General features: G+C 39.1%; 1 protein-coding gene across 6 annotated transcripts in view; it reads right to left on the bottom strand.

The window, feature by feature from the left end:
- The window catches only part of LOC114789045 (sodium channel protein type 4 subunit alpha-like), a 46050-nt gene that overhangs the window by 19471 nt on the left and 13045 nt on the right, over window positions 1-13534 (bottom strand). For 4 of the 6 annotated variants that reach the window (XM_028978099.1, XM_028978101.1, XM_028978100.1 and 1 more), the window contains exons 3-15: window positions 12974-13092; window positions 11475-11564; window positions 10277-10405; window positions 8970-9061; window positions 8234-8476; window positions 7690-7753; window positions 4432-4573; window positions 3796-3993; window positions 3508-3687; window positions 2705-3043; window positions 2300-2429; window positions 1668-1906; window positions 721-894 (exon numbers count right to left, since the gene is read on the bottom strand). In XM_028978099.1, the coding sequence (XP_028833932.1) occupies window positions 721-894; window positions 1668-1906; window positions 2300-2429; window positions 2705-3043; window positions 3508-3687; window positions 3796-3993; window positions 4432-4573; window positions 7690-7753; window positions 8234-8476; window positions 8970-9061; window positions 10277-10405; window positions 11475-11564; window positions 12974-13092 (2139 nt within the window). Of the gene's footprint in view, window positions 1-720; window positions 895-1667; window positions 1907-2299; window positions 2430-2704; window positions 3044-3507; window positions 3688-3795; window positions 3994-4431; window positions 4574-7689; window positions 7754-8233; window positions 8477-8969; window positions 9062-10276; window positions 10406-11474; window positions 11565-12827; window positions 12879-12973; window positions 13093-13534 lie in introns of those variants that run through there. The other 2 variants (XM_028978103.1, XM_028978104.1) reach the window with 2 other exon arrangements.

The following is a 13534-nucleotide window of genomic DNA, read 5'->3' as shown; positions in this document are numbered from 1 at the left end:
CAAAATGAAAATGAAAATGTATGTGTCACTTAAGTGTAGCCTGCTATCAAATGTTCCACAGGTAGGTGAATGGAGACCACTGTTAGAGAGTATCACCCCAGTGGCATGTGTACGTCTGTAATATTTTAGCATTTTTGTGATGAACATAATAATAGCTATTTAGATTTTCTAAAAGAAAAGTGCAATTATTGATTATGAATAGCAAAATAGCATATAACATGCAGTAGACGTGTCAATGGTGGATTTTTAATAATGTCAAAAAAGTATTCTCACAGGTTGAAAAATTTGTTGAAAATCTATCTCATCAGCCTCAGGCTTACTAACTCATGTGACTAAGTGCAGTAACGGCATTGTGAGCTCATAAGGATCTGATACGTATCAATCCCCAGGGTTTTAAATCCACCGTCTTCCACTCACTTTGAATTGAAGCAGATCGAACAGAATTTGTGACCCACTTCTTTGACATCACTGCTTACATGACAATTTAATTACACTAATGCATGGCTTACGCCAGATCAGGGTGTTTGTGTGTGTGAGAGACACATTGATCATAATGTATATGCTTTATATTACTGCTTAAAGCACAGATTTTTAGTAATGGGTGGATTCCTGGTTGGTATGACAACAACCATATATATAAATGATAGCCATACAATCAATGTAATAAATAAAATCTGAAAATTAAGTTCAGTTTAATGACATGTTGATGAGAATATTTACTAGTCTAAAGGATCGCAGCACAGAGAGTCCCTCCACGTTAGACAGGCCTAGCTCCATCAGGCTGAGGCAAACAATGATCCCATCAAAGATGTTCCAGCCCTGCTGAAAGTAGAAGTAGGGGTCCAGTGCAATGAGCTTAAAGACCATCTCAGCTGTGAAGATCCCTGTGAAAACCTGAAGAAAAAGGCAGAAATGACCAATCATAATGAATTCTGAGAATTCAGGCTGGGACTACACCAGTTGAGATTTTCAATTTTAGGATATGCAGTCAGATTATGGTGTGTTTGGGTTATTTTTAAGCACAAGCTTCTTCATAAGATTAGGAAAGATAAACTGTTCGTGTGTGTGCGTGTGTGTATGGGTGTGCATGCAGCAGCATGCTTTAATCTACTTGTGGGGGCACAGATGGGTTTTAATTTAAAAAAATAAACAAAAAAATATTTTAGCTTACTGTTGTGCTATTATTAAAGTTGAGGTAAAGTTTACATATGGACACTAAACTAAGAGGTAAGGGTTAGGTGTGTGTATATGCACAATACAGTCCAGAAGTTTGGATATATCCACAGTTTTAAATATTTTATATTGCAGCAATACATTATTTAGCCAAGGCTCAAACTATTGGTTGTTGAACAAGATATATCAGATGTGTGTTTAGTACATTGGCATTAACTCTGCCTGCTTTTTTTCCCAAAAACTATAGGAATGATGCAGAGAATCTGTGCTGCTGTGATTAAAGAAAAGGGGTGGTTGTTTTGTTTGGTAACTTTGGTACATTACTCTTCAACAACCAGTCACTTCTGTTTATGTAAGTACATCTAATTTTTGTAATTTGGAAGGTCCAAATTAGACTATGTAGACATTCACATCACATATTTTGCATATTTTACATGTACATATGAGCAAGAGAGTGCACTTAGTATTTTTGTATATAAAACAGTGATCCCCACCAGGTTTCCCACACTGAGCATTCTGTCAAACTCATCCGTCATTGGGTAGTGCTCCAGTGCCATGAACAGGGTGTTGAGGACGATGCATATGGTGATTGCCAGGTCTAGGAAAGGATCCATGACCATCAATTTCACCCCATCTTTAATCTTCAGCCAGCCTGAACAGCACGTCCAGATCAGGTACTTTTTGGCAAACACATACCAACAAGGTGGACACTTTTGACGAGCCTCTTCCAGCTCTGAGAGAGAAAAAAAAATTGCATTAATGGGCAGCAGCAACAACAATACAATCTGATGCACAGCAGCAATATATTCTTTGAATGCTTGCTAAACCTCTTTATAGTTTCAGCACTGAAAGTGTTCTCAGGCACAAACACACAGAAACAGATGAATGGGGTGTTAAACCATTACAGGTCATATTGTGCAGCAGGCGTCTATCTGTAATGGTTAATAATTACAGTAATCACCACCGTTCTGAACGCTCCTTTTCTTATGGACACATTTTGACAAGTATAAAAAATGGGACAGGACGCAAGGTACCAAATGACTAAAAGCAAAGAGAACAGAATAACACAGAGATGAGGCAGTTTGAAAAAAAATGGTAGAAAATTAAGCTTATGCTGTTTCCCCACCTTCAATAGTGTCACTGTAAAAGCTGACAGAGCTCAGCCCTCGCTTTCTCCTTGGGGGTGGAGGGACTTCTGGGGCCTGCTGGGAAGTCACACTGGAGGCTTTGGCTAGAGGGTCCTGGGTTGTGAGCTCCTAACATAACAACACAAATGAACCATGGTACAAGTGGCTGAAAATCATGTGGATGCAAAACATCATCTGAATTGATCCCAAAACTGTTCATCCATGTCATAGTTCAGACCCACGCAGGAAGTAAGCATTATTAGGTTAACATATGAAACATGTATAAATTAACCATGTTAAGATTCTATTTCAACAAATGAGTATATAGCTGTTGCATATGAAAACACTCAACCAACTTTAGAACCTTCTGGTTATTTTGTCTGTGCACGTGGTCTCTCACTCACATTGTCTTCCTTGACCTTCTCCATGCTGCAAGCCGGGAGAGATGTTGGTGTGTGGGGCGGCAGGCAGGCCATCCCATTTTGGTCAGTGGGGAAGTTGAGTCGACCGTTAATGTTGAACACCTGGGAGCAGTGGCTCCTGACACTGCCAGTTCTCCGCTTGTGCCATGGGATCACCACGGAGTTGGTCCGACTCCGACCATCGCCATGGATGCTGTACTCATCATCAGCAAATTCAGCCTCAGAGTTGTTGCGCATGCGGAAAGTGAAGATGCTCAGCTGGCTCCCTCGTCTGGAGCTCAGCGGGTGAGATGAGAGGGTAGCCAGGAGAGGGTGAGCCGGCTGAAGGAAAATAATTGCCACAGATGTCCAGAAGGTGATGTCAGTGAAAAAACAAGATCAAAATCAAAACAGATTTTCATAAGTTTAAATAACAAACATTTGTGCAATATCATACATCTGAAATAGACTGGTCAATTAATTAAAAATAATTAATGACAGATTTTGCAATTACTTAATGCTTAACGCTATAATTAATATTTTAAACCATGACTGAGACAAGTATGAGTAAGAGGCTCAGGGAATCCACACAGGAATCATATAACAGTCATTGCAGCACAGCGCACGGTGACACAACCAAATGTGTCTGTTGCTTTTAACCCATCGTCTTGGTGAGCTTCCTTAACTGCTAGGCCACCACTGTGGCACCTTGGTGGATCGCTAGGCCACATCTGTGCTAGGCCACAACAGCTACATTCATTGTGATTTAATTAGTTATCTAATCAGATATAATTCAGATTATTTACCCTGGGTTCATCAAATGGGTCAAACTTTGGGGATTTCAGTTCAGCATCCTCCTCTGTTGCTTCAGACAGCGTGCGGTGGGATCGTGACCTGCTTCGTCGTTCTTTGGTATCTTTTACTGAAAATAGAGACAGCTGTGCTGACCTCACAGATTCAGCATCCTGGGCCCTTCGAGCTGCTGCCTGACAGGACAGAGGAAGAGACAGGGAGTCGTTGGTTCATAAGTCACTGATCCTATTCCACCACCAAGAGTCTTCTCAGATTAAGCAGGCTGTGGACATGAAACTTACCCTCTGCTCCCTGCGCAGATGTTCCATGGCCAGTTGAAACTCACGCTCCTTCTGCCATGCCTCAGCAATGGTTGCCTGGTTCTGCTCCTCATAAGCCATGGCAACCACAGCCAGGATGAGATTCACCAGGTAGAAGGAGCCCAGGAAGATGACCAGCACAAAAAACACCATGTAGGTCTTCCCAGCCGAGCGCAGAGTCTGAACAAAGAGAATTTCAGACAGCAGATTAAGCACTTCTGCCATGCATATTTTCTGGACTCATAAATTATATAGTTTCAGAGATTTGTCTTATACAATATACTAAATAAACTAAATAGCAATCTATAGAATAAAATGTTTATACAACAAATATTTATTTAATTTTATTTCTTTTGCAAATAAAATCTCTTCTAGCAGTAAATGTAGCATAACAGATATACATATTAACCATCTTGGCTTTATTATGTGAAAACTTGACTATCAAAAGCCCTATCAAATTAATAAAAGTAAAAAAAAAAAAAAGCCCTATCAAATTAAAAGACAAAAAATGTCTATCACTTTTTTATGAGGTATTATTGGCAATAACATTTTATTATGCATTCCTGGAATGGCAAAAAGGAGATCCCAGTCATTATATTAGAAACTGTGGATGAGTACCTGGTGGTATAGGTTTTCCCAGTAGTCTTGTGTCATCAGCCTGAACAGAGCCAGAAAGGCCCAGCCAAAGCTGTCAAAACTTGTGTAGCCATAGTTTGGGTTCCGACCTGCTTTTAGGCAGTCAAAGCCGTCAGGGCACTTCCTGCACAGACAGTAAGAACAGGACATTAGACCCTTAAGGGCTAAATGGGGCCTGATGTTGTAGGGATGTTATAGAGCAAAGTGGACACAGGCTAACAGAGAAAGCGAGTGAGCACGGGGGCGGACAGGACTGTCATGTGGGTAGCACGTCAGTCTGACAGAGGGATAATTTAGTAATGGCCAGGAAACAGCTGGACATGAGAGCTTCACACTGGATCTCCCATCCTCTCGCTCTCTCATTTTCCACTCTCTCTTCTCGTCTCGCTCTCTCAGTGCAAACTTTTAGATATTCTTAACTGCGTTTAGCTGTAAATTCAGCTTGGAAAATGCTGGAATGTAGTGTACCATCTATACTGAGAGAAACATGTGCCTGGTGCATGCATATTTCTAAATTATTTTGTATTGCTGCAGTAAGTCGCTTATTGAAATCATTCAACTTTGCGCAAGGAAATGTTTGGAAATTCTTTGTTTGTAGGACATTTATACATATAAATATGATGTAAAAATGCCATAGACCCGCCACATGGCAACGTTCAGTAAGCATTGTAAAGCAGATTAACATTGCCCGATCTGCTAACAATATCAAAATCAATTTTCTGGTAGCTTACAGTCATAAACAATCAGATCTGATGAAGGTGTGTGATTCTCAGAGACAGAAGAGGGCTTTCACTACATGGTAAACCTCTGCTGAGGCAGTCTGTCAAAATCAATACCAACTGCCACCAAACAAAAGAGATTTGGATAACTTCTTTTCTCTGGATAAAAAAAAGTAATGAATCATTATGTAAAATGTTTTGGGGCATGCGCGCGTTTGCACGTCGGATTTGACTGCTGTTTTAACCAAATCTCCTTAACATATATTCCAAGTGAAAAGATGAGAGTAAAATGGGAGACGGTCGGAGTGTTTATGCTATCATGCTCTGTGTGGCAATAACAAACCGATTTCTAACAACAAAGAAATCCTACAACATGGTCTAAAACGGAATGAAAGGAAGTATTGTACGGATTTAATCTTTGGCCAGATGAAATTTTCCTGACATTTCCGTGACTTAACTCAAATCTCTTCAGTCAGTTCGGGACAGAGGTGTAACAAAAAAAAAAAAACGTCCCTATGGATGGGGAGGGCAGGACGACATATACAACACTCTACACCATCGTTCATTCGAGCCTTCAGTTCAGGGATTACTGGTCAGAATTCACTCTGAAGATTAACTGTCGCCTGCTGCCATCTCGCTTGCATTTCAAATGGATGCGCTATAATGTGCCCATATAGTCATGGCGTGAGTGGTTACACAAGACAAATCAGGATGGGCGCATTATGTCAAATGATTGAAACAGGTCAAAAAATATCTACTTGCATGATTTGTGGAACTCTGCTATCGTCTTGTTTCTGTAGTACTTTTGCTTCAGTAAAAAAAAAAAAAATGAACTAGTTGTACCCTCCATCGAGTCCGCAGAGAACGAAAGAGAGCGAGAGACTGAGGAGGGCGGGCGAGGGACCGAAAGAAAGACGTACTAATCCTCATTGGTCTGTTATGGTCATTGTTCTGTTTCAGCCATTTACAAACCCATCAGAGAGCTTAAACAGGATCAGATATGAGTTTAGCAAGGAAATCCTTTCAGTGCGGACTGCAGCAGCAGGAATTCACAAAATGTCCAGGGCAGCGCATTATCATATGAAGGCAAATGCAATCACTGTGTCATTTAAGGTACGTTCTGTCCCACAGATCACCTCCAAATGATGCAGGTTCACTGTGATTAACACCATATTTTAGTGCTTGTTACACACATACACCATAACCGCAGCTGAACTAAAAGCTAACTTGCTGAGGAGTAGATGTTTCTACATCCTCCTGGACTCTTAAAAAAACCAAATCATCTTTCTCATCGGAGATTAAGCTTCTGCATTTTTAGCAGACTGGATAAGATTGAGTGCATACAACGTGTGACACAGATTTAGATAACCCCATGTCTTGTTTTACATTCTATCACTCTCTTCCTGAATTTTCTAAATTCTAACATGAACAATAAATGTCAACACATTTATTAGTATGGAAATGCATTTCTGCCAGTGTGAAAACATATTTAATCTCAAAATAAGGATTTATAACCCTATTTTCACTCAATGGGTTCACTAAGCACAACATTATTTTCAGTAATATGTGCTCTGTGTTTCAAGAATGTACTCTTGGTATAAAGAGCAAGGAGGGAAAGAAGTTTGTGTAAATTACCTCATTTAAATTAAGTTGGCACAAGGCACTGGGCAGTATTTGTCAGTTTTATAAAACATAAGATCGTTTAAACACATAGACCCTTTGAAAGAACATATGGGTATTTAGGAATTTGGGCTGGAGGTGCTTTTTTTGCACAGGGATTCGGCTAGATTATGAGCACATGTCGACCAATTAACTTATTGGATTTTTGAACCATTTCCAAAGATGTTGAATGATATCCTGTGTTTGCATGACAATTTACAGAGGCATAAGGGACTGTGCATCTGGACACCCAGGCCAATCTAATATGGAAAAGCAGAAAAAGACCAAATGCTCCGGGCCAATCACACAATGCTTGAGCATCACACAATGTTCCAGTGGAAATCCACTTGTCCTGCCATAGTCAAACTCAAGCAGGGTCCCTATTTGAAATGAAAGAGCAATAATATCTTTAACGTGGCAATGCATTAAATGAGTCTGACTGTGTAGAGGTAATGTGTACAGCTGCATGTTATGACGGGTTCCAGGGATCTCGTCTGATTTTGGCCACCCTCCCTCCAAGCAAATACCTTTTCAAGGTATTTATGTAAATAATACATTTTTATGGCCATGACATTGGCTATTATAACAGCACAAGAAAGCATTTAACATTGTAATGGTGATAACATAGCCTGTTAAAGCACAGGAATACACTCAACATCTTAATGAGATTATACTCATAAACTTTGAGTGCGAAGATGAATTACTTCCCTTCTTTCCAACCACAGACTCTTCTGCCAACATGAAGAGACATTTAGAATGTAGATCAAACAGAGGCAATTCAGAGTTGCTAATGCTGCTAATCAACGTGTCTGGAATGCTGGAGAAAACCCACACAGACAGAAGGAACAGACATTTCACTCACCCAGCATCATTTCCATATCCACATATTAAGCCATCTTTAGCTCCTTCGATTTTGTAGAAGTTTTCTTAAAGAGAAGATAAATGAAAGAAGCATTATTAGTTTATCAGAAAATGTTAACTTTTGTGCTAAATAGATTAAGGCAGGTGACATTTCTGATGTTTTTTAGTTACATGGTAGTCCCTTTTCACATTATCCAATTATAATATGAGATGAAATGCCAACAACCACTTGACTGTCAAGTCCAATATTTTTTTTTTTAAACAAAAATGTCAAAATAAGACCCTACAGTGAAACATCTGTCAGTATAAGTAAGTCCACAGATGAGAAATGATTGAATGCTGTATGTTCTGTTATGATTATTATTCCATAGCAATCCTTAACGGAAAAAAGAAGAAGAACCATGATAGAAGCATTTCAATGATTCATCGATTACAGTTTTTGGGTGCGATTTGTTTACTTTATGAGCATTGAAACTAGATCAAGACACTGCAACTCTAAAACTCTCACTAATCTTACATTTAAATATATGGTCATTGTTCTTCACCTTCACTGCTTGTAAATTCCTTCATGGACTGCCAATACTTGTTGTTGCAGAAGAAACTGTCATCAGGATTGTAGGAGGAGTTCACACAGTGTGCTGCACTACGGACGCACTTCTGACGCAGGGTGCCCATAAAGAGCTGCAGGCCAATTAAAGCAAAGACGCTGAGGCAAAACACGGTCAGGATCATGACGTCTGCTAGCTTCTTCACAGACTGGATCAGAGCACCAACGATTGTCTTTAGACCTGTGGAGATGTTTGTGTAAGTTTCGGCCTCACACTTCAGATAACAAATTCCCTTAGGCTCATACACAAAAAGTTTTCATTGCAAACCAAGAGCCTGAGCTGAATGAGTAAGGCTGGACTTACCCTACTCTAGTTCTGATCTTATACATTGTGTACTAGAACAAAATACAAAATTACATGCTACAAATATATTTAATATGAAACATTCTTTATAAAATATCTAGTCTGAGATATGGTAGATTAATGCGGCTTAGACTAAAGCTCTGTTGACCCCCTTACTTGTCCGAATATTTTCAAAATAATACATGGCTGGAGAAAAGCATGGGGAGAACTGCAGTTCAACTTTGTAGTTGAGTTTGTAATGTAATCATATTCGTTCAGGTTCTTCTCTGGAAGATCTTCTCCATAAGCACATTGTCAGCTCATTAGCATCCATATTGATCATCATCTATTTTGTTCTGTGTATTTATCTGTGAAACTTTTACATCCTCACCAGGAATGACTGATATTGTTTTCAGCGCTCTGAGAACTCTGAATGTCCGAAGAGCTGACACATTTCCAAGGTCCACAAACTCGGTCACATATCTGCAGAAACAGGAAAATATGTCCATCTTTAAGCATGAAGTAGACGGCACAACCAAATGAAGGTTTCAAAACTTACATGGAATAATAATAATAATAATAATAGAGGAGTGAAGCACAGATAGACAACAATATTTATCTTCAAAAAATAACATGACAAACAAGAGTATGAAATGAAAATGCATTTGTTACCATGTGCCGAGAGAGCATACATTTCATGTAGATGTAACATTTCCAGATATAACATTTATTTACAACAAGGTTGTAATGGGGATTAGGTCATTAGGTCTGCCAGGTAAACAGGCACACATGATATCATTAAGTATCTGAAACAATAATCCCACCACACACTCACACAGGAACACATACGTCCGTGTCTGTTATTATATTGTGGTGAGATAGGGTATTAGGTTGGGGGATGGGAGCAATGGGAGAGGGTAAATCTGGTGCATACTGTTTTGCTGAACTCCACATGCTGGTGAGAAAAGGCCAGAATATATCTAATCCAACAAGTTTTTCTCAATCAAGAGATAAGCGTTACAACCAGAGCCCCATGTCATCAGGTCATAGTTACACAGCTAACTGTAGGGTCATGGTGCAGGTCAAGCTATGTTACCATTTTGTTGTTTTAATAAAGGCAATAAAAGTGTAGCTATAGCTCACACTAAAGCTAAAGTAACAGCCCATAAAAAGTAAGACAAATTAAATGTTTTACTAAAGTTAGTAGAATATATAACTTTCCCTGTCTTAAATTATTATTATTATTATTGTTGTCATACTTTATTAATGAAGGAAATTGCTTCTCACCATTTAACCATCACCCTTGGCTACAAATTAACCTGATTTTTTTGTTGAATATGGAATATGAAGGAAAATATGCTGCAAATATGTTTGATATAGTTGTGCCTTCTTCATGTCCTTCCCTTCTTGGCAAACATACTCCATTTTCCACTCAAACTCATTCATGCTAAAACCTCACTTCACTTACTATTCTTAAAATACTGGCAGTGATGCAACACAGGCCTTCACTTTTGCATGTATGTACTGATAACCTAATAACATGACAGTGTCAGAAAAGCTTAATGTGATGCAAATTAAGGAGAACAGTTCAGAACCATGGAGAGCACTAAGCAGCATGAATTGGTCTCATTTGCAAAGAAACTAAACACTAGAATGCAAATGCTGACACTACTGTGACACTAAAGGTTTGGAACTTACGCCATTACAATAACACTGAAGTCCAGCCAGTTCCATGGGTCCCTCAGGAAAGTGAAGGGCCCCACACAAAAACCTCGTGCGAGGATCTTTATCATAGACTCAAAAGTGTAGATACCTGTGAAGGTGTACCTGAGAAGGGGAAAAGCAACACGATCATGAGAAACAACATTTAAGCAGGAAGTGGATCACATGAATGAGTACAAATTGAAGCAATGATAACATTTTTATGGGGATTGGTACCACACTCGCCTATGAACTGCACTTACTACCATTGTATCCCTGAGTAAGACACTTTACCTTTAGTTGCTCAAGGGGGACTGTCCCTGTAACTACTGATTGTAAGACGCTCTGGATAAGGGTGTCTGATAAATGTAAATGTTACACAAGGTTTATAGTGAGACTGTACAGTAAATGCCATTCTAAAGAGGATATCCATGACTAATGTAAAATTAGCATGTCACATAATCCACCTGTAGAGTGTGAAGGTTTTCATTATATGGCTAATACTCTAAATTAAGAAACATTTAGTCCAGAGTATACTGTAATACACACACTGGTTGAGGTCAAAGACCAGCGTTGAGCCACATTCTACAGCCAGTAAGCCCTTTAATACAGTTAAGTGCTGCAAAATGGGTCTCAGGTTAAATAATGTTTAATGATGGCTTTAACTCCTGGACCTCTCATCTGAAATCACATAACAGTTTTAGACAGAGGTCAACTTTTTTATAATTTTAATTTATTTCACTGCCTTACAGCATGTCCCGTTAATGAAAATCCTGACACGCAGATCACACTATGCCATCCTCAGTTAATTCATCCAGATAGTAATTACACATGCAGCTATATGAGTTAATAAGGACTAATATATTGATAATGAGCATTGAATGCACTTACACACCTACATACATTTACATCAGAATCAGTACGCTGTCTGATTTAAATGTGTAATGTTTTTGAATAAAAATCTAACGTTAATTACTTGACAGTTTATTATGAAACCTTTCCCTGTTATGAGCTCATTACAAGTCTGCATATCATGGCTGCTAAATGCATTTAACTTCTAATGCTTCTAATGCTAAGAAATGACCTGACCGATCTGCACCATGGAAGCAAGAATAGACATGGTCCTCATACAAAAAAATAAGAATTGCACTGATTCAGACAAAAGCAGCATATTACAAAAAGAGGCCATACTTACTCAAGGTATTTAGTCCATTGTGCTGGGTCTGACATCGCCATGAAGCAACAGTTGGTCAGAATGGTACACATGATGAACAAACTAAACAATGTGGTGAACCGTCAAGGAGCAAAGTGTAAGAAAATGCATATCATGAAATATAATCCCATTTGTGTCTTGATAACCAACAACATCTTCAAATTAAATCAGTGGGATTGAGCTCTATTAGATAAATGAAGGGCTTTTCACATTTATTATCTGGGCTATTTCTCTTCATTCTGCCAGCAGAATTATGCATTAATGCTGCACTCTTTTTGACTGCCTTGGCCTGGACTCTGGAGAGATTGCCTGAGGCATCTGAGGACTGTGTCCCATAATTGTGCCCCTGTCCGACCTGTTCCGGGGCCTGAAGTTGTTTACAAAAGTGCTTATCTCCAAAAGGGCTGGCAGGTTTGAGGAGTGGTCTTGGAAAAAGGGAGACACACATAAACCAAGTGAGAAAATAGACGGGATAATAGGATGGAAGAGGCTGAATTACCATGGAGACAGAGGGGAGACCCTCGGTCACAGATGCAATCAGCCACAATCCAGATTACACACAGTGAATTGATTTTAGCTGTCGTTTGCCTAATGTGGAAACTATGCTGAAGCACAGAAAAAACACTCAATGCTGATAATCTACGGCAGCAAAACAGCAAGGAATTAACTTTGCATCTACTATAATATACAAACACACACACACACGCACATGTTTGTTAAAAAATAACATTATTTTCATAATGACTAAATAATTGTTTGGAGTGAACTAGTTGTGACATGATTGTTCCATTTAGACAGCAATTTCAATCTTTTATATCCATTTAGTTTCAGTCACATTCTTTTTTTAAAACAAATATTGATTTACTATAATGTTAGGTTTTGTTATACTTTTTGGACTTCTTTATGTTCTTTTAAGGTTATTAAGGTTATTTTAATTTTATTAAGGTTACGTTGTCATGGCAACAGTAACCAAGTGGCAACATAAAAGTCAAACAACATCTGGAGAAAAACACTCAGATGCACAAAAAGAGAAAACATCACAAAGCAGAAATGCAAGTATAGGACACACAGGCTGTCTGAGAACCAGTGGGCTGCCATCACATGATGTGAAATCTCCTTGCTCTTATTTCATTGTGGGGATTAAATGGGGGATATCAGAGGATTTGGTTTGCGATGCCAGGGGGGAACATTACAAAGCCGTTTCAAAAATGGGACTATGAAAAAATCCAATAGGATCCTATGGAGAATGGCTAAGTATAGGAAATTGGCTTATGCTACGGGTTGATGGATGACACAGGTGTGGTGAAATAATAACCACAAAGCTTTGGTAATTACCCCAGTGCAGTTATCTTCTACCTCTCTATGCATTTAGGCTTCTGAAAATGCAGACACACACAGCAAACACTCAGTCCAGATGACCTTTTCATACAGCACATTGAATATCAGCACACATTGGCCCAAGGCCTTTTTGGAAAGGATATGAGTGAACTAGAATTCTGATGGCAATCCGTCTGATTGGGTGGAAAGGGCTGAAGATGTACACTGCAGACGTGGAGCTGAACCTGAAGATGGCTTTTCCTCGATTTAGCACTATAAAGGTCTGCAAAATACAGGAGGGCAAATAATTATCCTATTAAATACAGCACATAATAAATATACACTGATCAGCCAAGACATTATGAATAACCAGGACCAAAAATCTCTGCAGTGGTCAGGACCTACCAAAAGTGAGCCCAAGAAGGAAAACCTGTGAACAGGTGACATGGTCATGGAAAGACAAAGTACAGGCTGACCTGTGTTGTCTGAACCAAGACAACATTAACTTTAGCTCAAATTGATCACACATATCTTATACACCACATACACAAACATTGTTGCTGACCATGTAGCTCAATGGAAACCTGTATTTCCTGATGGCAATGCCCCCTTTCAGCAGGATATTGCGTCCAGCCACACTGCGAAAAACTGTTCAGTAATGGTCTGAGGATTGTTTGGGGTGCAGACTTGGCCTTCAAAATTTCCAGTTCAAATTCTAATTTTCA

Source organism: Denticeps clupeoides, chromosome 4, assembly GCF_900700375.1.
Source record: "Denticeps clupeoides chromosome 4, fDenClu1.1, whole genome shotgun sequence".
NCBI classification, from domain to species: domain Eukaryota; kingdom Metazoa; phylum Chordata; class Actinopteri; order Clupeiformes; family Denticipitidae; genus Denticeps; species Denticeps clupeoides.
Note: the sequence above shows the minus strand (reverse complement) of the source record. Positions and strands in the feature narration are given on the sequence as shown.